Source organism: Symsagittifera roscoffensis, chromosome 2 (genome assembly GCF_963678635.1).
Source record: "Symsagittifera roscoffensis chromosome 2, txSymRosc1.1, whole genome shotgun sequence".
NCBI classification, from domain to species: domain Eukaryota; kingdom Metazoa; phylum Xenacoelomorpha; order Acoela; family Convolutidae; genus Symsagittifera; species Symsagittifera roscoffensis.
The window spans coordinates 69,692,299-69,718,363 of record NC_087063.1 but is presented as its reverse complement, the minus strand read 5'-3'; the positions used below and the strand labels follow the sequence as shown (position 1 = coordinate 69,718,363).

The 26,065-nt window shown below is 37.4% G+C and overlaps 3 protein-coding genes across 4 annotated transcripts in view; all 3 read left to right on the top strand.

Annotated features, from left to right (window-relative positions):
• Positions 1-797: 797 nt before the first annotated feature.
• LOC134840365 (5'-nucleotidase domain-containing protein 3-like) lies at positions 798-3,550 on the top strand. Its single transcript, XM_063856133.1, has one exon. It carries the CDS (start codon positions 862-864, stop codon positions 2,425-2,427), a length of 1,566 nt encoding a protein of 521 aa, XP_063712203.1. The 5' UTR covers positions 798-861; the 3' UTR covers positions 2,428-3,550.
• A 6,063-nt stretch (positions 3,551-9,613) lies between these two features.
• On the top strand, positions 9,614-16,139 carry LOC134840420 (uncharacterized). Its single transcript, XM_063856206.1, has 2 exons — positions 9,614-12,083; positions 15,982-16,139. Exons 1-2 carry the CDS (start codon positions 9,617-9,619, stop codon positions 16,125-16,127), a joined length of 2,613 nt encoding a protein of 870 aa, XP_063712276.1. The 5' UTR covers positions 9,614-9,616; the 3' UTR covers positions 16,128-16,139.
• A 3,297-nt stretch (positions 16,140-19,436) lies between these two features.
• Positions 19,437-26,065, top strand: part of LOC134840358 (protein FAM135B-like) — a 34,168-nt gene continuing 27,539 nt past the window's right edge. For both annotated transcript variants that reach the window (XM_063856126.1, XM_063856125.1), the window contains exons 1-5: positions 19,437-20,057; positions 20,213-20,286; positions 20,577-20,713; positions 20,961-21,034; positions 21,382-21,567. In XM_063856126.1, the coding sequence (XP_063712196.1) occupies positions 19,981-20,057; positions 20,213-20,286; positions 20,577-20,713; positions 20,961-21,034; positions 21,382-21,567 (548 nt within the window). In that variant the 5' untranslated portion in view covers positions 19,437-19,980. The remainder of the gene's footprint in view (positions 20,058-20,212; positions 20,287-20,576; positions 20,714-20,960; positions 21,035-21,381; positions 21,568-26,065) is intronic.

Genomic DNA, 26,065 nt, shown 5'->3' with positions numbered 1-26,065 from the left:
CTGGGGCCGGCAGCGCCCTGAATCTCAAAAGCTAGCGGTTGAAAAAGATATCCATCAATTAAGCCTTTATTTATGTTATTTTTTGCTGTTTTGCTTCAGCGGCAGTAAGGTTACAAACCGACCCCGCAATAATCCTACTGGAGGCTAGGGAGTCTACCACCGTTACATCTCACAAGAGCTGCATACCAACAGCCCATGGAACGAGCGTCAAACCGCCTGGTCGCTTCTGAATGGCCCTGTAAAGACGTCGTGGCTCTAATCAAGGAATGTGAAAAGAAAAGTTCTGCTTTATTAGGGCATTCAGGTTTGAATGTCTAGAGAATCCCCCTGCACTGATGCGAGAAAGGACATGCCAACCATCTTCGGTAACTTCTTTTCCGCTTACGCTTTTATACCGTTCGCAAATTTTAGAGCCTTATTTAAGTCCTATCGAGATTCTGAGTTGTTGGTTCTATAGTTTTAGTCTCTGCAGACAATGAGTTATTTGCACACAATGACAGTCAACCATTGGGAGCCAAATCTATCTTGGAAGGCGTTGAATCTTTTTTCGTCCGGTGATTCGAGTCTTAAATTCAAGTCTGAAACTTCGCTGTCTAAAATTGGCTATGTCCAATTGTTTAGATTTGAATTTCCGGAGCCACTCCAGTTTTTTCAAGCTCAAACCACCGTTTAAGCGCATCATTATAGGATCCATGCACTTGCTCCAACCAAAAATAGACGAGCTGAAGAACTGCTTATAAAAACTGGTTTCTTTTCAATTGACGTTGTAATATCAAGATCCAAATGTTTTCAGATATTTGTATAATTGTACAGATTAAATCAGTTTATTACGAGTAACTCTTCGAATTATTATCTATTCAGATGACAAGAAGTAAACTTTTGAATTTTGCCTCTCCATTTAGTTTTTATAGAGCGCTGCAAGTTAGACGGCCCATAAGCACAGGTCAAATAGATAGTGCAACTAATCCAGAAGACTTGTACAGCCATGCTATAAAAGTTGCTAATGAAAACAGTCGTGTCTCCGGTGTTTTTGAGGGAGCAGTTTTTGCCAACAATGAAATTTCTCTCCGGGATATTCAAATATGGGGGTTCGATTACGATTACACAATAGCCAAGTACACATCAGAAATGAATAGTCTAATCTATCGTCTAATTGCCGAAAAACTGGTTCATGGTAAAGGCTATCCTAAAGAAATTTTGAATTTGAAGTACGATTCAAAAGCGGTGCGTACTGGCCTGCACTATGATACTCAATTGGGTCTCATCTTGAAAATTGACGCATTTCACAAAATACAACCAAACACTGTTTACAAAGGTCATCGCAGATTATCAAGAGAGGAAGTTCTGAGTCATTACGATGGCTTCCACGTTAGGTTTGATCACATGAGTGGGTTCCATGGTGGTGCTGAAGGTGTACAAAAAATGAGACAGCTCACTGATTTGTTTGCATCCTCACAAATAGCGCTTCTGGTTGACATCCAACAATTGTTCATTGATATGCGAATGGAGTATGCTCCTGAATATCTTTACGATGATGTACAAGCGGCAGTATCCTATGTTCACAACAGTGGTGGTATGCATCAAGCAGTTGCACAAGATGTAGAACAATACGTAGACGCAGATTTCACAAGAAAGTATCTACCATACATGCTGAACGAGCTACAAATCACGGGCCGAAAGCTATTTCTGATGACTAATAGCGAGTTTTACTTTGTTGATGCAGGCATGAAGTACCTAATTGGCAAAGATTGGAGGGATTTATTCGATGTCGTGATCTGCAGCGCTAGAAAACCCAAGTTTTTTTCAGCCAGTGAAAAAGTGCGACCTTTCAGGCGACTTAACTTGTCCGATGCAAATAAGTCGGACTGGACGAAAATAACAAAACTGGAAAAAGGGTCAGTTTACTTCCAAGGAAATCTAAATAGTTTCACGGAAATGACAGGTTGGACTGGAAGAAATGTTCTTTATTTCGGTGACCACGTTTATGGCGATCTAGCCGAACCCGCATTGAGAAACGGATGGCGAACTGGCGCTATAATCTCAGAGCTTAGAGATGAAATTGAAATTTACAATAATGAAGAATTTCGATCAAAGTTAGCACTGAAGTGTAGTCTGGAAAATTTGATCGAGAGGCTACAAGTGTCAAAAAATCACGAGAATATTCGGGCGGCGAGAGAAAGTTGGAAAGTGGAGCGAGACCAGCTGAAAGAAGAGATCAAAGACATGATGCATCCTAAATTTGGGTCAATTTTCAGATGTCACAATAACCCTAGCTATTTCTTCAGACGACTTAGTCGATTCGCTGACTTGTACACTGGACATCTATGCAACTTCATACACTACCCAAAAGACAGAACTTTTTATCCCAAAAGATACGCACTGCCACACGAGCGTTTCTTCATGCGCACACCGGTGTTTGAGAGCTAACTATCTGTCATTTACAGTCTATCCTGTCAACGACATTACACTATCATTTTTGTAAATACTAACATAGTGTTAAGAAACAGAAATGGGGGAGACTTCTAAATGTCTGGAATTAAATACACTTCCATGTAATTTATGTTGTAGCTAAGCCATAGCTCATACGTCCTCCCTTTGCCAATCTCAGGTTATAATATACATGAAGTGTGTTTTCCCACTTATTCATCAATCAGCAAGTGGCATCAATCCAGAACTAGACTTTCCCCTCTAAACAACTTCTCACAAATAAATGAAAAATCGACCTTGTTTTATTACGAAACCTCGCTAATTTCCAAATCCTTGGTATAGTGGTAAAGTTGCGTACCGTGGGAGCCTAAGGTCTGTGATATGACTCCTGGTTTGATCTTGTTTTTTTTTACATCTGGAGTTTGATTTTTTCAAGAAAAGTTTCAACTGTCGGATCACCGGTTGTCTGCTGATTTTTTTTGCCTTACTTTCCAAACAATGAACTTTTTAGTGGGCCGTATCTAACATTTGTAAAGTTGCAGGTAATTGTATTTCAAGATGTTGTTAATTTCCGTTATTATATTTCCAAGTATTGTCTGACTAGTTGCTACTTGATATTTTTCCGTGCTAATTTAACGTGTGATGCATCGCAAGTGTTGCGAAGCTATGCTTCGTATATTGCCAAATTTGAAATAAATATTTCAGATATTTTTGTAATATTTTACTCTATTTTAGTATTCCAGATATTTTAATATTTTAGTAATTTTTAGTCTGAAGATTGTGTATACTTGCAGGAAAATATACTTTATACAACTAGTTATGTCTTAAAAAAACTTAGAAAACCAAGAATTACGAATTATCTTGTTGCTAAATGTTTTTACGGCGAGCTTAGTGCTATACTACATTTACTTTTTTAAAATCACAAGAGAGCTAGCGAGCTTAGTGTTATACTACGAATCCATTTTTTTGTAACCCAAGTCTTCAACCCAAACATTAAAACTTCTCTCTTGCTGTATAGCATGGTTTTGATATCCGCCTTCTTAGTGGCTCGTGCTTGTTTAAATGCAAAAGCTCATGGCGGAGGTTGGAGGTTGTGAGACTCTTAATCTCTATCCTTGATCGGAAGAAAGTTCACGTAAAAACTTAATGGAATTATTGATGTTTATTACACTAGCCTGAGCTTAGTGTATTCTTACGAGTCTTCTTCTTCTCTAACCGAAGTCGCAAATATTGGTGCCGCTTTGGGGTACATTTACAGCTTTTTGATAGCATTTGCTTTGACATTGGAATAGTAATAATTTAACACGTTGATGCATTTTTAATTCATCAAATGAAACCGAAAAAAGCTTCAAACAACATAACATTAATAAAAACTAGATTTCCAAAATTTTCTTTCTTAAAGTATCTCGCAACTTTTTGAAATTCATTATTAGTCCAAATTGTTTTCAGCAAAATTGTGCCTGTTTGTATTTGGTGCCACTTTTGCTGAATTGCATTGGCAATTTATTAGCATGTGTAGCTGCTTTATTCGTGACTAGTGTTTGTCGGTGCTTAAGCGTGCGTGGTTAGTGCGTGAGACTCAAAATCTCTTGACTGCAGTAGGTCGCAGTTTGAGTCTTGTTTCTATTTTTTCGTATTGCAATTCTAGTGCTGCTTTTTGTCATGTTCTCGCTAGTGTTTGAGAAGCGAAGCTTCGCCTCTGTGTGGAATAACTTTTTTCTGTCTGCTAGCTTACCATGTTCGGATTGTGTGGTATTCAAAGGTGTGATGCGACTAAACTGCTTCAGATTTTCATTCCAACCTATCTTTACTTTATTTATTTGTCATGTAGATGTCCAGAAATGCAATAGCATTTTTACTGGGAAAAATTGTTAACGGTTGGCATTTTGTCATAAAAAGTCGCAAATCTACCAGGAAAGTATCTTTTGCCTCATCACCGAAAGTCTCATCACAATTGATATCTTATGGGCTCATTGATTTTTTTTGTGTTCGATCCCGTGTTTAACTTTTTTCTGTCTGCTAGCTTACCATGTTCGGATTGTGTGGTATTCAAAGGTGTGATGCGACTAAACTGCTTCAGATTTTCATTCCAACCTATCTTTACTTTATTTATTTGTCATGTAGATGTCCAGAAATGCAATAGCCTTTTTACTGGGAAAAATTGTTAACGGTTGGCATTTTGTCATAAAAAGTCGCAAATCTACCAGGAAAGTATCTTTTGCCTCATCACCGAAAGTCTCATCACAATTGATATCTTATGGGCTCATTGATTTTTTTTTGTGTTCGATCCCGTGTTTAACTTTTTTCTGTCTGCTAGCTTACCATGTTCGGATTGTGTGGTATTCAAAGGTGTGATGTGACTAAACTGCTTCAGATTTTCATTCCAACCTATCTTTACTTTATTTATTTGTCATGTAGATGTCCAGAAATACAATAGCCTTTTTACTGGGAAAAATTGTTAACGGTTGGCATTTTGTCATAAAAAGTCGCAAATCTACCAGGAAAGTATCTTTTGCCTCATCACCGAAAGTCTCATCACAATTGATATCTTATGGGCTCATTGATTTTTTTTTGTGTTCGATCCCGTGTTTAACTTTTTTCTGTCTGCTAGCTTACCATGTTCGGATTGTGTGGTATTCAAAGGTGTGATGCGACTAAACTGCTTCAGATTTTCATTCCAACCTATCTTTACTTTATTTATTTGTCATGTAGATGTCCAGAAATGCAATAGCCTTTTTACTGGGAAAAATTGTTAACGGTTGGCATTTTGTCATAAAAAGTCGCAAATCTACCAGGAAAGTATCTTTTGCCTCATCACCGAAAGTCTCATCACAATTGATATCTTATGGGCTCATTGATTTTTTTTGTGTTCGATCCCGTGTTTAACTTTTTTCTGTCTGCTAGCTTACCATGTTCGGATTGTGTGGTATTCAAAGGTGTGATGCGACTAAACTGCTTCAGATTTTCATTCCAACCTATCTTTACTTTATTTATTTGTCATGTAGATGTCCAGAAATGCAATAGCCTTTTTACTGGGAAAAATTGTTAACGGTTGGCATTTTGTCATAAAAAGTCGCAAATCTACCAGGAAAGTATCTTTTGCCTCATCACCGAAAGTCTCATCACAATTGATATCTTATGGGCTCATTGATTTTTTTTTGTGTTCGATCCCGTGTTTAACTTTTTTCTGTCTGCTAGCTTACCATGTTCGGATTGTGTGGTATTCAAAGGTGTGATGTGACTAAACTGCTTCAGATTTTCATTCCAACCTATCTTTACTTTATTTATTTGTCATGTAGATGTCCAGAAATGCAATAGCCTTTTTACTGGGAAAAATTGTTAACGGTTGGCATTTTGTCATAAAAAGTCGCAAATCTACCAGGAAAGTATCTTTTGCCTCATCACCGAAAGTCTCATCACAATTGATATCTTATGGGCTCATTGATTTTTTTTGTGTTCGATCCCGTGTTTAACTTTTTTCTGTCTGCTAGCTTACCATGTTCGGATTGTGTGGTATTCAAAGGTGTGATGCGACTAAACTGCTTCAGATTTTCATTCCAACCTATCTTTACTTTATTTATTTGTCATGTAGATGTCCAGAAATGCAATAGCCTTTTTACTGGGAAAAATTGTTAACGGTTGGCATTTTGTCATAAAAAGTCGCAAATCTACCAGGAAAGTATCTTTTGCCTCATCACCGAAAGTCTCATCACAATTGATATCTTATGGGCTCATTGATTTTTTTTTGTGTTCGATCCCGTGTTTAACTTTTTTCTGTCTGCTAGCTTACCATGTTCGGATTGTGTGGTATTCAAAGGTGTGATGTGACTAAACTGCTTCAGATTTTCATTCCAACCTATCTTTACTTTATTTCGGCCGATCTTGTTTTTTCTGTATCTATTGAGTTTGGATTTTTCGGGAAAACTTGAATTGTCAGACTCTCGTTTGTCTGCTTTTTGGCATCTTACTTTTTTACACAAGCAATGCTTGTGTGATTCTATGAACTCTCTTTTTTTTCAATCTAAGTCGCAAATGTTAATGTTCATTTGAAAGTGTTCGTTTTGATCTATAACCAGCTATTAAGTACAGCCACTGCTGAGGATATTAACACATACTATTATATTACAAATAGCGCTTTAGCTCAAGGTATCATGGATTTGTTGCGTAGAGGTAGGGAAGAAGACCCGCAACCAAATAAGAAGGTTCGCACCTGGGCAGGGTCGGATGTTTTCAATGAACTTTTTCATGTACTAGATAAAACGCGTGAGCTCTATAAATTGAGGCATGTTAGTTGGTAAATTTCTTTTTTTTTCAAGTTGACTGGTACTGCTGATGCGTCATATTTGGCTTGCGTCACTTACCAATTGTGTAGACTCATAAATAGCTTGCATCACCTAAGAAGTTTTGAAGACTCAAAGTTTTACCCATTCGGTTTTTACCAGTAGCGTCATCAGTCATATTTTTGCTTGTGAATGCGAAGTGCAACTGCTTCTCTGTGTCTGAGGTAATTTTGTTTTACCATTTTGAATGGAGATATCAAATAATTGTTAAGATGCATATAGTTGACGAAGGAAAGTTTTGGTAATCGGGGACAAACTTCTCTGGGAAGCTTCTCGTTATTAATGTGATCCATAAAAATCGATGAATTTCCGTTGAAGCATTATCAGTCGGCATTTTCGAGGATACCCGCAGTCTCAACTCGGCCACCATTATCAAATCAGTTAAGATTTTCCCGAATTACTTTTCTAAGAAACCTGCAATTATCTAGTTTTTTTTGACGAATTGTGCATTTTAATTTCCCGGCTTATTCGAGTTTATCATGTTAGTCGCAAAATTTTAAATTGATTTTGGTATAACTTCTGTTTTTTTTTTACAATAAAGCAGGGTTGACACGCGGTCAGGGCAATGTTAGGGCGAGCAAAGTTGGGTCAGGGCCAGGAGCGTGAAAGCGTTGCTGGCCTAAGTTTTTACTCCAAAGTCTAAATTCAATTGTATTTTAAGCGTTGAACTGTAATTTTTTCAGGGGTATCAGTCGCGAACGTTCAGTCAAGGGAAGATGTAAGTTCAATGAAGACTGGCTTCAAGATGGTGAATTTAATTTGTGGGTTGCTAAATCAACAACTGAACACGAGTTCAGATGTGTTCTTTGTAAAAAATCATATACGCTGGGCAATATGAAAACTGAAAAATATACTGAAGCAATAATATCTTATCAAAAAGTCTGTCAAAACTTTAAAAGAATGTGAAACGTCCTTCCTAGTATGTGAATTGTCCTTGTAGGTAGGATCAGGCGCGGATCTAGGAATTTCTCGCGGGGGGGGGGGGGGCGGATTTTCAAGGAAGTTTTGAAAGTTTTGACGACTTTTTTTTCAAATCGATTTTTTGAGCTCTCCCAAACCACTATGAAGACCCTAATTTGAAAAAATTTTCAGCGCCGCAGTCAAATTTTGAAAAAAAAGGCGTTTTTAGGCTTTCTTTGGAAAATTTCGACCAAAAAATCGCGTTTTTTCGGCGCGATCTCCCCACTCAAAATTAGTATAGATTGGCGCCTTTAGAAAAATTTTAAGGTCAGTCAACCAAAATCGGATATCTCAAAATAGTGTAAAGGGGGACCCTTTGGGTCGGCAGGGGGACCAATCCCTGAGGGGGGGGGGGCGGACGCCCGCCCCCCAATTAAATCTGCTACTGCTCAGTATTGAGAAAAACAGGTTTAAAACTTTTGATTTTGAGTATTAATTCGAGCGAATAAAGCGAGCGAGCAGGCTTACAATAGCAGTAGGAACATTGTATTCGGGTTTGTTTTAGTTTTTTTTTCCACGCAAAGTCGGTGCCACAAATAATCATCGGAATGGGTGGAGTGACATTTTGAAGCCCTTTCAGACGTGATGCTAAATTTTCAAAAAGTTGACCCAGTATCAGGCGCGGATCTAAGAATTTCTCGAGGGAGACGAATTTTCAAAAAAAAATGAACATTTGTCGACCTTTTTTAGGCGTTTGTAGGCACTTTTTGAAAATTTTTGACCCTAAAAAATCGCATTTTTTCGGCGCGCGCTTCCCCTCAAAATTAGTTTTTATTGGCGCCAAAGGTACCTTTCAAAAAATTTTAGGGTCCGTCATCATAAGTAGATATCTCAAAACAGTGTAAAAGGGGGGACTCTTTGGGTCGGCAGAGGGTCGAATCCCTGAGGGGGGGAGGGGGGGGGGCGTCCGCCCCCCACCATAAATCCGCTACTGGGTAGGATAACAGCCATCGGCTGGTGATATTTGTTTAGTCTGAATTGTCATTTCCGTCGTTTCAAGGGTCGAACTAATTTTTGATAAAAACTAACGTATGTGAAATTTATGATGACAATTGAGGAAGATCAGGTTTTTGGATGTTTTATTTTTCGAAAAAAGTTTTTGGATTATGGGGTTTTAGTCTTATTTTCTGCCGGCCGTTTTGCCATGCTGTGGTTGAGTTGCATCGAATATTTTAGCTGTGTATAGATTGATGCGAGTGCTCACTTCTTCTCCTTGTTTTCGCCTCTTTTGTGTCGATTATAAAGTAACATACTGGAATTTGGTCTGGCGTAATTTTCGTTTTTATAATTGTGCCGTTTGAACTCGTCTCGCTTTATAATCAAAACCAGTTTTTAGTTCCTGGCTCAGGTAATAAATGTCCTAATTTCCGAGTTTTGTTGTTCGATAACTTTTTTCATAGGATTTTTTGGCCTATATTTCGATATTATTTATCTTTGCAATTTGCAAGGTTTTTTCAGCTGAAACAAGGCTCCTCGTTAGAAACTTTTTAGATAAGACTCTTCTTTGTTTTATTTGCAAATCAATTACAAGTTGGTTATTTGCTTGTTTGGCGCAGAAGTAACGCCCATGTATCATGGAACTGAAAGCCATAGGTTGCGAATCTGACCGAGAACAGTTTATTTGCCTGTTCTTTCTGCCTCGTCAAAATCCGATCTTATTTCTTATGGTCGGCTCAGTTTCCACGACACAAATTTTCCATGAAGGTTAAGCAATGAAGGTTACTATGTTAGAAAGTTGTTTTGAAATTCCGTTGGTGCATATGATTGATTTCCAAAAAATTTAGCACAATTGTAGGGAACAATGGTAAGAAACAGAATCTTTGAAGTTTTATTATCGTGTAAAAGCGTTTTTCGGTAATATATAAAGAGTCTCGCTGTTTTAGAATGTCATGATTGTCAACGAAGAAGCAAAAAAGCAATCGAGCTTGATTGTTGCTATTGAAAACTCTGCCAGAATCAGTACAGAGTTTGATGTGATTTGCAAACATGTCTTGATGCCTTTCATAGATGAGTTGTCTACGAGAACAGTTGGAGCGAAACCGGTGCTTCCGGCGTTGAAGAAACAGCTGTACTCGTTGGTTACGTTCGCTGGATCATCACAAGTTTATAATAGTGGTGTGCATGTTTCAAAGATTTTCTATACGCCCGCTGAGTTCAAATCTGCAATAGCAAAAGTGCAGATTGATAAAAGCGAATGTGAAAATGAGATAGATTGTGAATTCATGAAAGGTTTATTGAAAACGTGTAAAAAGTTGTTCTCGAAGTTTCAGTCTGTTAGAAGGACGACAGACGTCGCGATGAATCACTTGTTGATTATACTTGATAGCCAAATTGCAGAAACATCTGAAGATGATAAAAACTTGAAATCCCAAATTGATGAAATTACGACTGCATTTAAATCCCTGAAGGATGAAACAGAAGTTTCCATCTCGTTCTTGAATATTTCCACCAGTGCTACTGCATTTTTTCCGGAGGTTTTTGAGAACATTCCGAGTAAATCTAACATAAAACTGTCCGACAAACATTCTCAAACTGCTGGTTTAGTTTTGGATGGAATTCAAATTCCTATTGCTGTCACTCTCAAAAAGTCGCTGCCAGCATCAGAAAGCGTTTCCACCGATGAACCGGCCCGAAAAGTACAAATTATTGCTTCAAATAATTCCTCAATAGCTGCTCGTAGTCAAAGTTACCCCCAGCCTTCTGTTGAGGCTCCGCAGTCTGCAGCTGTTCCTGTGTGTCAGGTAACTATGCCAACCCAAGTTAGGCCAATAGTTGTCAATAACCCAGTTGCACCGACAGCTGACAATCTAAGCGCGGTTGTGAATTCGGTAGCGGCGAGACCTAACAACATTCCAGTCACTCATAACGTAGCACAATCTGGGGCTATGACTCAGAATCAAAGAATGGTTCCGATTGAAACTTCTCAAATTGTTACGTCATCTTTGAATAACTCAATAATGTCTTCATCGCAACCGAGCACGATTATTTCGCGGGTTGTTCCGAACCAGCCTAATCCAAACCAACCTATTCAAGCTGTGAGTAGGCCTATGGGTCAAGTGCTTTTAAGCGGGGTATTAAGGGTAAAGTTCAATAATCTTCCAAGCTACCCGCATTTGCACCAAATAGTAAAGGCATATAACTTCAACCTCTTGTATGATCCAACCAGTTCAAAAAGCATCCGACCCCCAGATTTGGATCAATGGTTTAATGAAGGTCAACTTCAGTTTCTGCAAGTCAATGCTATTCGAGAATGTGAAGAGTTTTTGCGTGACGCTTTCCAACTAGCCTGCCAATTTTTCACCAAACCAGACAATGAGCGACCAGAACCGGTGCCGGATAATGATCCTCTCCTTTTATCTTTGAAAGAAAGAGTATTTGGGTGCGTCACTCTTAATGCTCCTCAGCGTCAAGGAGAAACGCCGCGCATTCGGAAGTTTGCGATGATTATGAGTCAGAGTCAAAGTCAATATAAAGCGCATCTTCTGTTTCCAAACAGACAAAACGAGTTCACGGACAGGCTGAAAAGTGTCGTAAATAAGTGGCGCATGAATAATGCTGCTAATCAACCGCAGCCGAATCAGGATCAAAAACCTCCAGGTGTGAACAATATGAATATGCCCGCTCATGTACAACAGCCGCACCAACATTCACAACAAGCTCTCATGGTAGGATCCGGTGTTCATAGTAATCCGGCAGATCAACCGCTCAACCAGCTGGCAAATTTAGCCAACAACCCTGGACTGCAAAACCAGATGGGAAAACCGGTTCAAGTGGTGTCCATGAATCAAGCTCAGGCGCAGCAGTTCAATGTGAGCGGTCAAGGTGCAAGTATGGCTGGTGTAAAATTGCAACCTAATGTAATGGGCGGGAAAATAGTAAATGCTGGAGGAAACCAACAAATTTATGTATCTAATCAGCATCTTCAGCAAATTTCTGGACAGCAACATCAGGTTTCTGGAGGCATGCAGCAATCTAACATGATGGTTCAGCAATCTAACGTTCAAATGCAGCAGAATCAAGCTGCTCAAATACGGAATCCAAATGCCATGTCTATGGGTTTGCAGCAACAACATAGTCAAGGTCAGCAACAGTCGCAGCAAGGGATGTCAAATTTTCAACATGGTCCAGGTCCAAACTACATGCAAAATCAGTCTCAACCAGGCCAGCACATGGTAGGAAGTGGCGGTCAAATGCAAGTTCAAGGTCAACAGATGTACAGCCAGGGAAATGCTGCGCAGTCGCAACAGATGGTAATGTTGCACCAGCAGCAGCAACATATGCAACACAAGGGAGGTCCCGGAAACCCTATGTGGTCGAATCAGCCTGGGCAGCAGCAGCAAATGGGAGCTGTTGGAGGTAATTATCCGCTTTTTTTTCACGCAGTATAAGTGAAGAAAATATTATTGTTTATTTGATTCATCGTGACAAGGTATAATATCTATGAGTTCAACGCAACGCCAAATTATTTATGGGAAGCCTTTTTACCATGGATACCTTATAACAGTCTGAGGGTAATAGTTAAGAGACAAAGGCGAGACAAATAAGCCTCAAGTATTTATGCTAGCCAATCTTGTGTCATACTTTGAAACCATTTTTGCAATATGGCTCATATTAGGATCTAGGCAAAGTGGTATGGTGGCTAATGCAAATGACGGTCACTTATGTAGGTCAGGATGGCTTTTTAGCAAATTTTTAGTGTTTCGCGCTCAAATTTGATTTTACGCTGTTAGACTTAGATTTGTTTTCAAGTTAAGCTCATTCATTTTAAGGAAGGCAAAATCCTCTATCGAACAGCAATAGCATAAAGGTAGCTAAAAATCTGCATGAGTTTTGCCTATTGATCCAGTTTTCGCGAAATGGGATAACTTTTAAAGGTACCAATTATTAACAAGTTTTGAAATGCTAAGAGCTTAAACGTGATGCTATATATCATACGAAAAATTGGCAACATCGGGTGAACTGCATTAACGTGCTGACATGCTCAGTTTCTTGAAAATTTGAATTAAACTACTGGGTTAGTAGTTGATGTTAATGATATTGCAGTTTTTTTTCTTCAAAACGTTCAGTTTCGGTGGTCTATAATCTGGCGGTTTGTTTCCATAGCATGATTTTAATGCACATCCAAGTCTTCATAACAAAAATTGATAGTAATTTTGATTTTTTCTCTGTTTGTAAAGTTCATAGCTAAGATTTTGTATAATTTTTTTTCGCTTGAAAGGTCTATTCGGCAAAGTAGTTTCGGCCGATTGGTTATCTTCTATACATCAGTTCAAATTAAAATATGGAGTGAATCATTTTCTTACAAATGATTAGAAGTTTCAGTCATCAATCATGTGACTTTATAATTAAGTTTTTATGAGCTGGTTTAATTGTCATTTTGGATCAATTGAGCAATCTCTCCCCCGTAATGACCAATTGAGCTATCTCCCCCCCAGCAAAAACGGTAAAACACAACAAAATGACGTCAGCAAACGCAAATACATGCTTAATGTTTTCGTAGCACGCAATCAATTGACCTAGTGAAGTTAAATTTATATGAGGTTCGAGAAAATTTTTGTTTGTGCGACCATGGCCTCATCGAGCAAAGCGATTTACCAGGGTTGGTGCTCTAGCCTTATATCTGAATATCAAAAACTGTTCTCCGCAGCACATTAAAATAGCTTTTTTTTTCATTTAGGAGAGAAAAAATGCGCTTTATGCGACCCAAGTCGCCTTAGTTTTATTGATTCTTTTTTCACTCTGAATGTAATTTTTGATTTTTCATAGTGTAAATTTTGGCGTTCCACTGTAGTTTAAGAAACTGATTTATGATTTGATATCATTCAAACAATTTTGAAATGGTTAGAAACATGTCTCAAGTATCTATTGAGCTATCTCCCCCTCGCGAGAATGGGGGGGGGGAGATTGCTCAATTTATCCGTCATTTTTAACGTTAAACAATTCAAAGTTCAATTAGAATAAAAATCTTTGTTGTTTTTCTGGAATAATACTTTCAGAGTGAAAGTCTTAATTGAAATAATTCTTTTTCAACCTTTAAATTGTTCGCTTGATTTTAAAGAGTAATGAACGTAGTCAGTACTCTTATATAGGTCTTGCTGAATTTTTTTCAGGAAAAAGTCATAAAATTTGTTCACGCTCAATTTTGATTTTTTTTGCGGTTTGACTTCTGATTTCTTTTCGAGTTCAGTGCATTTCCATTGTTTAAAGGAAGGCAAACTCCCTTATCGAACAGCAAAAGTTTAAAGGTCACGAAAAACGTGATGGACTTCTAATTTCGAAAATAGAAATTAGTTATCAGATTTCCCAGCCAAAATAAAATTATAAAGGAAAAAGTCATAAAATTTGTTCACGCTCAGTTTTGATCTTTCGCGGTTTGACTTGTGATTTCTTTTCGAGTTCAGTGCATTTCCACTGTTGAAAGGAAGGCAAACTCCACTATCGAACAGCAAAAGTGTAAAGGTCACGAAAAACGTTATCAACTTCTAATTTCAAAAATGGAAATTAATTATCAGATTTCCCAGCGAAATAAAAGTTTTGTCTATTGATCCAGTTTTCTCAAATTGGGTCAATTTTAACCAGAAGTGTCCATCATAAATTTTTCTTCTATTTCAAAGAGCCTTAAGGCGATCTATTATGTCTTCGCAATTCAAAAGTTTTTTGTCTTCGGAATTCAACAAGTCAGTTTTTTTTTTCTTCAGTTTCCTTGCGTGCGTTCATTACTTTTTTCCAACTGTCAGTTGGCTATGTTTTTGTTTTCGTGAAATGTTTGATACATTTGAACAACAATAGTTGACTCGAATGACTGAATATTAAATACATAAGATTCGGTTTCAGCTATCGAAGTTCCATTATTTGCTTGAAAATATTGCTTTTGTAAAAAGTGACACTATGACTGGATCGAGATACTTCAAAATTAGGTCGAATGAATCGGTTAAAGCTATTAAAAACAAAGAATTCAATCAATGTTTATCGTATTTGTGGGTCATTTCAATTTATCATTTGAAGTGACTCGTTATCTCAAAACTGAATCGATTGTTTCAACCATCAATCGTCTAACTTAAAAACTAAATTTTTCTGAGTTTATTGAAGTTATCATATAGAATTTGAAAATATACTTAGAAGCGATTCTAACTATCAAATATAACTGAAATGAATTCAAATTTTCAACGATAGAATATTAGTTTGCTAGAAATAATTATAAAATACTGTCTTGTCTACAAGAATCAAAAACGCGTAAAATTAACATATATAAAGAAATTATACAAAGAAGTTGTCTGTCTAGTCAAGTTTCGAGCTCTTGAGTTCTAAGGTTTTTTTATTTGGGAGGTGTGGATGTTTTCAGGCAAATTTTTTCTGGTAGTTTTTCTTTGCTTCTTTTTAGAGCTGTTGCCGTTTTTTGCCCCTGTGTGTGAAATTCCTCTATGTGATTTATAGCAGTGAATTGTTTGCAAATAAGAATACCTTATAATAGTAAGTGCAAATGCATTTCTAAAACTTTTTTTGCGAGAAAATCTTGAAATTTTGGTTTTCAGGTTCATCTGGTCCTCATTTATAGTTCTTCTTGATTTTTTTTGCTATTTTATTTCGAAGAATTCTTAGTCCATGTATTTTAACCGCGCTTACATATGGAGCTTCAATGCCTGTCTAGTAATGTCTTTTATGCAAAAGAGGGTTTTAAAGGCTTTGAAAAAAGATCAATTAAGTTCTCATCCCATTTTTCCATGTTTAGCATATATGTTGTTCACTGGCGTGCGCAAAATTTTTTCTAGATGGGGTGGTTTTTCAAAAAAAAGTGATTTTCCGAGCACTACGAAAATATTTAAAGGACCCTATTTTGTCAAAATAATTTCTACGCCACAGACAAATTTTTGAAAATGTTCGAGCCTTTTTGAGGTTGGCCTGCCAAAAATGGATTTTGTAAAATTATACCAAAGGGAAGACCCTTTGGGAAAAAAGTTGGCAACCAGAATTGAGGGGGGGGACGTTGCCCTCACCTCGGCACGCTACTGATGTTGTTTTATTTTAAATATTATATCGAGCTCAAGGCTTAAAAAATTTTGATTTTTGGGTTGTGTTGCAGCCCAATATTTTTGGAGAAAGTATATTGATTTTTTTTAAGCTACCGAAATGAACCATAAGAGGAACTGAAAGCCTGTATGAGTTTTTCTGAAATCATGCAAAATGAAAATATGAGTAATATTGAGTTATGATCTTAAATGAAAATTAAATAAACTTGGTTTTCTTTGCGCTTAAGGTTCGAATCCGGGGGGAATGCAGTCTCATCAAGTTGCTTATGCTACGCCCCAACGACAGCAGGTACACGTTCAACAGGACCAGCAAGGAATGAGTGGCAATGTTGCTGATCCGAGCAATATTTACAATCCAGATTTCATAAACTAATAAAAAACGTTTTTTGTTTTTTGTTATACAATTAAATTATATTTACAAATTTTTGTCAGAACCACCCATTTTTTTTGCTTAAATGACGGAATCATACACTACATTAAACCGAACTTCATCAAAATAGGCTATAAGGGTATTCTAACGCCGCATTAAGGATTGTTTGTTATATAGATGCTATTTTGATGCAGTTTATTTTCATGTAGTGTATGACTAGGGAGCGTGGCAAAGGCGGAGGTCTTGCCTTCATCATTGTTGAAAACGTTAAATGCCGCAAACTTTCCCCACCCTCACGGCCAACATCCGACAACTACTCCGAACACCAGGAAACTCAAATTGAATCAGGCAACTCATTCCTAAATCGATAAACATACTTTCTATCAAACTCAAACTGAACCACAGGTTTTAAGCCTGCGTAAATTACCTACTACACCTGAAATCTTCTCTAATTGATGGTCACAATAGCGCACACAATGAGATCTCGTACTCTCGTATAAGCCTAGACCAAAGAAGGGATAAATTTGCGAGCGAAATTGGAGAATCAGACTTCATTGTGTTAAATGACAAGCTCAGCAGACAACACACTTGTTATACCAGATCTGGTAATGAGTACATTTAGAACACTGAACTAGCACTTGACTTGGCTTCTGTTCATGTCCCTATCACCATAAACCTCACCTGCTACATCGAAAATGGAGCCTACGTTTTCTTCAGGAAAGCAGTTTTGTTGAAATTCCGCTCGGAAATAGAAGAATTTTTTCTAAAAGCTCAATTCTCAGGCAATCGTTTTAAGGATGAAAAACGTTTTAGGCATCATCAGCGCAGCACCATGACCAAGACTTCCTGGAAAATTGGACCGCAGAGCACAATCCAGCAAGTTTTGCTCGACCATTAAATCACTATTCGGACAAAATCCACACAAGACATCAAACAAACATATTATTTTTTTGATGGCCCGCCATTCTATGATGCTAAGGTGTGCTTCAACGAACAATACATCCCTATTTAAATAAACCCGACAAAAAAGGGGAGTTTTTTTATCGTACGCTTATAAGAAAACTCCCCTTGAAAGGGAAGTTCCCCTCGGCCGAAGAAGTAAAAACTGCAATTAAATGAAATAACAAGAGTAAGACTCTGGATCCTGATAAGATTACATCGTTTCACGTTCATTGCCTTGGAATGGTTGCCGTTGCATACATCAACAACGTTGTTAGCTCATCACTAAACAACGCAAGCATCCCACATAACTGGACGGTCTGTCGAGTTATCTCTCTACAAAAACCCGGTAAAAGAACCTGTAAGATCCTTTCAGTTCTGTAATTGTATCAATCAAATACATCGTATCAACCGCAAAGTTTTTTAGGGCCTTAATTGAGGAAACCTTGCCATATAACGCTACTTGTTGCTTTAGACCTTACCACCGCATTTGATACGGTTAACTCCCGAGTTTTTCTGTATGAAATATTTAGTACCTCCCTTACTAACAACACAAAATCATGGCTGCTCTCATATTTACAAGGCATCTTCATATACGTCGGGCTTAAAAATCAGGCATCAAGAAAGTGTAAAGTGAAACAAGCAGTCCCAAAATGTTGTGCTCTCTCACCGGCTATCCTTAACCTGTTAATGGGCTCCATGCCACAACCTAGTGACAACGTTAAAAGTCACCTATGCAGATGACCTTTCACTTCTGTTGTATGGGCCCAATGCATCGGTATTACACACCCCATTAACGCATACTTGGAACAACTACAAACATGGCTCATAGGTAGGCATCATAATCTTTCTCCTGATAATGAATCTATGGCCACATTTTTACCATATCTGCTGAGGGAAATTTTCAAACTAGTTTGATGATAGGTCTTATCACCTAAAACACCAAAAACATTTAAAAATCTTAAACTCATGGGTGTTATATTCAACAGCATGCTCTTTTTCGGAGCGAGTGAAACAAAATGATGTGCTTGGAACTGTCACTGGCTGTGTAAGAATGACAAGTATAGACCACCTGTATAATGAAACAGAAGTTCTACTAATTCGTGAGCACAACGGAATGCTCTCAAAACACTTCCAATTTGGCAGTTATCTTCCCAGTTGAGCCGATCATGAAACATCAGTAAGTAACAGCACGATAACACTCAAGCCAACACCACAAACCTTGTTTCATCGGGACAACGCTTGCTCAAAACTTGCTCAGCTTCGATCAGTACTCTCCTTTTCTGAATAATTATCTGAGTAGGTTATACCCTTAAATCCTGAATGTCTTTGGAATTTGTAGTCAAGGTCATATTGATGTCTATCGTTTATTTAACTGTCGATGCAAGTGGTCAAGTGGGTTAGGCACATCTCTCTTAACACGAGGGTCATGCGTTCGAATCCCGCTTCGGTCACGGCTGGATCCCAGTGTCATCCGCCTCCTCAAGGTGGGACCGGCTGCGGCAAAATGGATGACATCTCCCCCTCCCCCACGGTTGGTCCTGCACTGAGCAGGCCGGGGGCAAATAAAAAAAAACAAAAAAAACATGACAGATCTAGACGTCCTCAGTCTCTGGACTGACCCCCTCTGAATTTCTTTAGCTCATATAGCACGGTGGAACGTCAGAGCTAAACTTTCTTCATGCATTAGCAGGCCGGAGGATGCTGGCCTCATAACAGCGAACCAAAACGAAAGACTCATTTAGACGAAGTCATGTGTCAAAACTAAGTTCAAGCAACTCACAAATGTGGTATGCCCGAAATATCCCGTCTTGGGCCAATGACACTGGACTGTGGTCGAGACGAAGCAACCTCCAAAAACCTTCATCTGCTCTAGAGATGAAGGATCGTTGAAGAAAACGAAATTGGCTTTCAATGCACAGATTTCTTGAAATTGAAGATCAGTATACAGATGCTCAAGGTTTTTGTCTAATTTCTGGTTTCCATCTCGTTTTTTATTCGTAAAATTGCAATGCTTCCTGTTCTATTCGCCGTTTTGTTTATTTTGTGTTCTTATCCCCAGCTAATGCGAGGAATCAACAGTCATGTAATTGCTCTGGCCACCAAATTAGAGAAGGAGCTACTTGAAAACGTTTTTTGTCGCAAATACAATTGCTACAAATAATTTTCCGATTCGATCGAATGACAAATCATATTAAAACTCTATCCGTCGTAATTCCAACAGCATTTGTAGGCGAAGTGTAACTTCAATTGCATTTTTCCTATCGAGTATTCAGAAAGACAGCTTTTTTGATGAACCCAGATTTCCTACTAGCTCTGAATTTTTCTAACAATTGGTATTTGTGAGATACATGGTATTTTCGTTTCAGAGTATATATGCATGAACAATCAGTTGGCAAATGACATCAATATATGCTTCTCAGAATTGTAATAACTTTACATTAAATTCGTCGCAAACAAATAATGATTTGAACGAGAGGGAGTCCCAGCGCGGTATATAGAATCGCAACTGTATACTTTTATATGACTGTGTTTTCTGATTGATTTGAGGCGAATGGAAGCAGAGAAAATCGATGAAAAGATTCACTCAATTCCCCTTCAGTGAAAGTACTAAAATCGATCTTATTAGCAGCTACCTGAGCGCTAAGCACACTTTTCAAGAACTACAAGAAGTGTGGTATCAAATTTGATTCTGCTAACGGTTTCAATTTACCATTCCTTCTTTGGCATTTAAAGTAGACTGCTTTCTAAAATCTACTCTTTAATTAACGTCACTGGCTATTCTGTTATCGCCGAGTTAATGGAGCATCTAAGACAGCAGTCTCTATAAGAAATTATGTTCAGTTTCCGATCGACAACCCTCTAAAAAACCTCAAAATAAACCGACCGTCTGTTTCTGAAGCTCAGTTGGTGGAGCATGGACTTACTGGAGGCAACAGTGGATCTCTCTATTGAGCTGGTTAAGTTCATTAATGTGGATCTTCTCAGCAAAGGGTTAGTCTACTTCTACAAATTGATGCATACAAAACATTCATATTTTAACTGCTGAATTTTCCGGAAAAGTTTTAGTCATCAGTATGGTAGCGTGACGTTTGGTGCAAGCTTTTACAGTAGCTAATGTGCAGTTTAGTTTCGTTTTTGTTTCTCAGGGACTATCGAATCGCAGTTGAAGTCGAACCCAATGAGAGGTTGAAGGCATTCGTACAAAGTGTTTCCAGGAATGGTAAGCATATCATCACTGTAAGTGATGAATATAGTTTACCTCACGACTCCGCTATTAATTCTGATAAATTGAATTTAGTTCGTATGAATTGAACTTTTGGAATACTTATATTTTGTGAAAATCGATGTGAAAGTCAAAAAGAAAGACCTTAAGGATTTTGGAGAAAAAGCATATATGATGAATATATCGAAAGTGCGATAAAAACTAATAAAGTAAACCCAATAGATTGTTTTGAAGGCTCACATTTGATCTCAATCTGGACAGATTGAACTTGCAAGTTTTTTTTGTAGAATATGCCGTTAAACCAGAGGTGCGTTCCAATCAAGTGGGACTGAGCAAGACTCTGGAAATAGAGTTCAAACACAGTCGCCATTCGTTAGATGAACTGTTCAACATACAAGTGACCTTTCTAGTTGACCCCAGACAGGTATGCTTCAAACATCAGTTTTCCCATGAATTACTTCAAAATCTGATAATGTTGAAGAAATTTTTAAATTCAAACGTGAATTTTAATGAAATAATAACCAAATGGGAAGCAGTCCAATAATAGCGGCGAAAGCGCTGAAATTCGTCAAACTAACTTGATGACAATGAAATTGTTGTACTGTCCTGTAGACGAGATTTCGCATGAATTATATTTAAAGATGAAAGTGATATTTTTTTCTACGTTTCAGCCAATTGAGAGTGCTAACAATACGCCAATCAAATTGAAGTTGACGTTGTGGGGAGTGGCACACCGAGTCGCCAAGTAAGTTAGATCCCAACTTGAGTTACTGAACAAGGTAGACGTCAAAAATACTGCGCTTGTCAAAGCTTTCGTACGTACGAATGGTTCAAAAAAGAACTAATTTTTAGTTGATTTGAGATTTTACTTTTAATGTGCGGATTTGACCTCTCGACCTATGATGCCCATTTCGTAGCAAGCTAACAGTAGCTAAATCTGGCTTGAGGATAGACGGCTAGAACAAAATTTAGCGGCTAGGTGAAACAAAATCATCTGAATGCATGTCAGATTCTCTATCTCAATTCCTAAGGAGAGGGTTGTATATCTAATTGTCGCAGCTATTGTTAATCAATGGGTTTGACTTGTTGCAGATCATCGCCTCTGCAGGTGCGTGAGAGTCTGATGGAACCCCTTTCCGAACGAGTGCTCTCCCTCCACTGTCCAGTCCAAGAGGGACTCCATTGGGCGGCTCCTGTTCTCTTTGACTTCTGCCACAGGTGCTGTGTGTTGGTTGTAGTCCACGGTCAGATGTGGAGTCTCAGTCAACCGAAGTTCTGGTGAGTAGAAGCTCAACGCTTTATCATGTCAATGAAAGAGTGTAAAAAACCGACCATAGTTGATATTGCTTGTGTTTAATTGTTTTCATATTCACTCCCCTTCTAATCTTCATTTTAATTGATATTGTGCATTGAAGATAAACATTTACTTCAGTCTTCTTGAATAACTGTGGTTGCATAATTTCTATTACATTTTGAGGCTTTGATAGAAGCTTCTTTTCGTTTTCCCGATATAAAATTAAGTACGCATAACTTTTCTGATGCTTCACCTATTGTATACGAGTGCCCTCTGGTACGTTCTGCAGGAAGCAACTTCGGATTCGGAATTAATTTTCAGCCTCAAAGTAAATTCATATCAAGTCAAAGTCTCAAGAACCCAAATCAAGTTTTCGGTGATATATTACAATAGGTGGTAGGTTCAACTTCAATAGCTGCATCGCTTTCTGTTAAAATTCTGAGTTAGGACCGATGTGGTTAACTCATAGAGTAATTTCGGATAGGGTACACCGTCTGCTCGTCACGCTATCTTATTTTCGGCCGGATAGATTCGTGCAACTTCTTAGTCTAATACCGATCCTAATCTTACTCTTATACTATCTAGTCTCAGGTTGTTTAACTAGTCTCTGCTAGGCTCAATAGATCTAGGGTATACTGGTTTATTGCGGCTGCTGAAGTTCTCTTGGAGAGGCAACTAATTTCTAAGTTAAATTCAAATCTCTCTCTGGTGCTGAAATTACAAGTAATTTCAGCACTTACAAATAAGTGGGTTGTTAGTTAGATGGATCATGATTGGTTAATATTAAATACTTTACAGTGGTAAAATATCTAATTTATCCAATCATAAAATATAGTTTAGATCAGGTTCCACCCATCCGGGTTTTACAGAGTTTTTAGAATTATCTTTCTGCAATTCAAAGGATGGATGATGGACGTTGGTATTTGGCGAACATCATCTTCTTGTCCGGTTTCTCTTGTTAGAGAAGTTCCAGGACGCTGGAATGAGGGATATCGATCGTTGTGTCTTCTCGTGACAACGACGGTGTTTCCCAATGAAATCAATCTGATTTCAGAATGGTTTGCTATGACGGGTTTTTCTGTTTTATGTAGAGAACTTCTTTTGTGTTCGACCTCGTCTGGGAATGGCGTGGAGATTGTGCGTGGAGGGGATGCCTTGTAACTCGGATCTGTACGTATACTTGAACATCGAGGTGGTCATTGGTCTAGTTCAATGAAGTCCTTTTCTGCGAAGTCAAGTCGTACTCTAAATCGTACTCAAGTCGTTGAGTTGTGATTGTGGACGGCATATTGGTTGTGGTTGGCCATTCTTTTTCGAGTGTAGTGGGGTCATTTTGTCTTTGGATGTTCGTCTTTGTTGTTGTATGCTGATCTATATACTGCAAGGTATAATTTACATTTTATAAAATTTTAATTAGTTCAGTGTTTTAATTATGATTTTGGTTAGTTGTTTTCACAAAAGCATTTTGTTTTAGTTCGGTTATTTTGAAGAGTTACTCACCCTTGAGTACCTCTTATTAAAAATAGAAGTGTGGTCACAAAGCGTGGATGTAGCGCGGTGGGTTAGTCCGGCTATAGAGCCTGCTCAGGACGTCCTCTTTGGTGGGTTAGGCCAGGAGTGGGAGTATGATTTCGTGCGGTTTCTGTGAGAGGTCCTGTTATGTGATAACGTTTTATGTCGGGTTTGTGGTGGTTTTTCTTATGTTTCGTTGGTTGTGTCCTGTTTTCAAAAATCAAATTGTTTTTGGTATGGGTTTGTCTTTCGACTTTTTTGTGTTTTATTACTTCTTTCCTAGACTTTATAATAGTCTTCAAAAGAATAAATTATCCAGTTTTAAACTGGGTTAATCCGGTTTGGGTACCGTTGGTTTTCTTTTCTTAGCCATGCTGTTATTCTATGATTTGTGGTGTTTAGTAAGCTGCGTTGGTTAGTTTTGTTTAGTATATAATTCCTTTCCAACCGGGTTAAAGGAAAGTTTGAAACTTGTTATCGTGTGTTAGAGTTGTTGAGTGTGAAAACTTGAAACTGAAATTCATTATTTAAACAATTCTTCGTGGGCGAGCTGTGCGAGTTTGGATAGAATTCTTGTGCGAGTGAATGAAAATATCAAAAGGTTAGTACTGCATTTTCGTTTTATCAATTTACTACATAGAATTTTAATTTTACTGCCAGTTTTGGGGAAAAATTAAATTACAAATTTTCATTTTTTATGAAATTTACTGCTTTTGGGGAAACAATTTATAAATCAATTTACTACATTTGGTATAATTTTTATCAGTTTATCTTGTGGAAAATATTAGTGAAGTGAAGAATTTTAACAAGTTTATTTTTTATTTTGCTTTTTTGTTTCTTCAGATGATCCTGGTATGAAGGCTAAAGATCTAAATGAAACATGGGTAAAAAATGGTTAGTTTTTATTTTAAATTTATTAGTGGAAAATATGTATAAATTATACTTACTTGTTAATCGTCTGGGAAAAAACCGTGGGGAAAGATGTCGTGTATTATGTCGGAGTTTGTTAGTAATTTTGCTAGTATGCGAATGATGTTTTTAGTTTGAAGCAGTAGCCAAAGCAATTGAAGTGTTTTAATAGTTTTTAGTTCTTCAGTGCCAACTGCAAACTCATAAGGTGTGTTTTGAATGAGGTTATATAATTTGTGATTGTATTTAGTGTTGTGGATGAATTCTAATATTGGGATTTCTATAGGTTGGATAAATTCGTGTGGGATAAGGAAGGGTCTGGATTCTTCTGCGTTAAGGGTCTTCGTGATGGGACAAAATATATACATTTGGGTTATGGGACCATAATTGCGGAGGATACCGTGAAGGTTAGTATCTTTGATGCAATATGTGAAATTAAGAAAAAATGGTGAAGTGTATTTAGAGTTAAGAAACTGATAACGGTGGTGTGGTTGTCTTGATGGAGTGTGAAGATCAAAATGATTTTGTATGAAGCGATAATATGTATATGTGTGGGTTTGGTTAGTGCGTAACATAATGTCGTGTGAGCAGTGCAAATCGCGTTCATGTGGTGCAAGGAAGTGGAAGGTTAGTGAAAATAATTGAAATTTTTCTTTAAAACTTTCGTAAGCTTGCATGTCGGTTAGTGCTTCAGAAATGATGTGATCAAATTTTCGATCAAATATATTGAGTGTAAATACATATGGTGTTTTGATGAAGAATTTTTCTGTTAGTTGTGGGTTAGCGAAGCGATCATCATCTAAAAATTGGTCTTGGTTAGTTCGGATGATGTTATGATCGTAATATTCTAGCGTAAATTCGTTAGCTCGGGGTGCAGTGTATGTTTTTAATGACTTTTTATATCCTATATAAGTAAATTGTCTATGTGTTAGTGGTGTGGTGAGTCGATATAGCATATCTTGATTTCTTTCTATATCGTTATGAGTATTAGATAATGGTAGGCAAAGGGGATTAGTAAAATGATAATATGATGTTTCTTTTCTTAGTCATGCTGTTATTCTATGATTTGTGGTGTTTAGTAAGCTGCGTTGGTTAGTTTTGTTTAGTATATAAATCCTTTCCAACCGGGTTAAAGGAAAGTTTGAAACTTGTTATCGTGTGTTAGAGTTGTTGAGTGTGAAAACTTGAAACTGAAATTCATTATTTAAACAATTCTTCGTGGGCGAGCTGTGCGAGTTTGGATAGAATTCTTGTGCGAGTGAATGAAAATATCAAAAGGTTAGTACTGCATTTTCGTTTTATCAATTTACTACATAGAATTTTAATTTTACTGCCAGTTTTGGGGAAAAATTAAATTACAAATTTTCAATTTTTATGAAATTTACTGCTTTTGGGGAAACAATTTATAAATCAATTTACTACATTTGGTATAAATTTTATCAGTTTATCTTGTGGAAAATATTAGTGAAGTGAAGAATTTTAACAGGTTTATTTTTTATTTTGCTTTTCTGTTTCTTCAGATGATCCTGGTATGAAGGCTAAAGATCTAAATGTAACATGGGTAAAAAATGGTTAGTTTTTATTTTAAATTTATTAGTGGAAAATATGTATAAATTATACTTACTTGTTAATCGTCTGGGAAAAAACCGTGGGGAAAGATGTCGTGTATTATGTCGGAGTTTGTTAGTAATTTTGCTAGTATGCGAATGATGTTTTTAGTTTGAAGCAGTGGCCAAAGCAATTGAAGTGCTTTAATAGTTTTTAGTTCTTCAGTGCCAACTGCAAACTCATAAGGTGTGTTTTGAATGAGGTTATATAATTTGTGATTGTATTTAGTGTTGTGGATGAATTCTAATTTTGGGATTTCTATAGGTTGGATAAATTCGTGTGGGATAAGGAAGGGTCTGGATTCTTCTGCGTTAAGGGTCTTCGTGATGGGACAAAATATATACATTTGGGTTATGGGATACCGTGAAGGTTAGTATCTTTGATGCAATATGTGAAATTAAGAAAAAATGGTGAAGTGTATTTAGAGTTAAGAAACTGATAACGGTGGTGTGG

Excerpts from the sequence above, each read along its gene's own strand:
- LOC134840365 (XM_063856133.1), top strand. The coding sequence starts at position 862 with ATGACAAGAAGTAAACTTTTGAATTTTGCCTCTCCATTTAGTTTTTAT.
- LOC134840420 (XM_063856206.1), top strand. The coding sequence starts at position 9,617 with ATGATTGTCAACGAAGAAGCAAAAAAGCAATCGAGCTTGATTGTTGCT. Across the intron at positions 12,084-15,981 it reads GCAAATGGGAGCTGTTGGAG|GTTCGAATCCGGGGGGAATG; the intron begins GTAATTATCCGC and ends TTTGCGCTTAAG.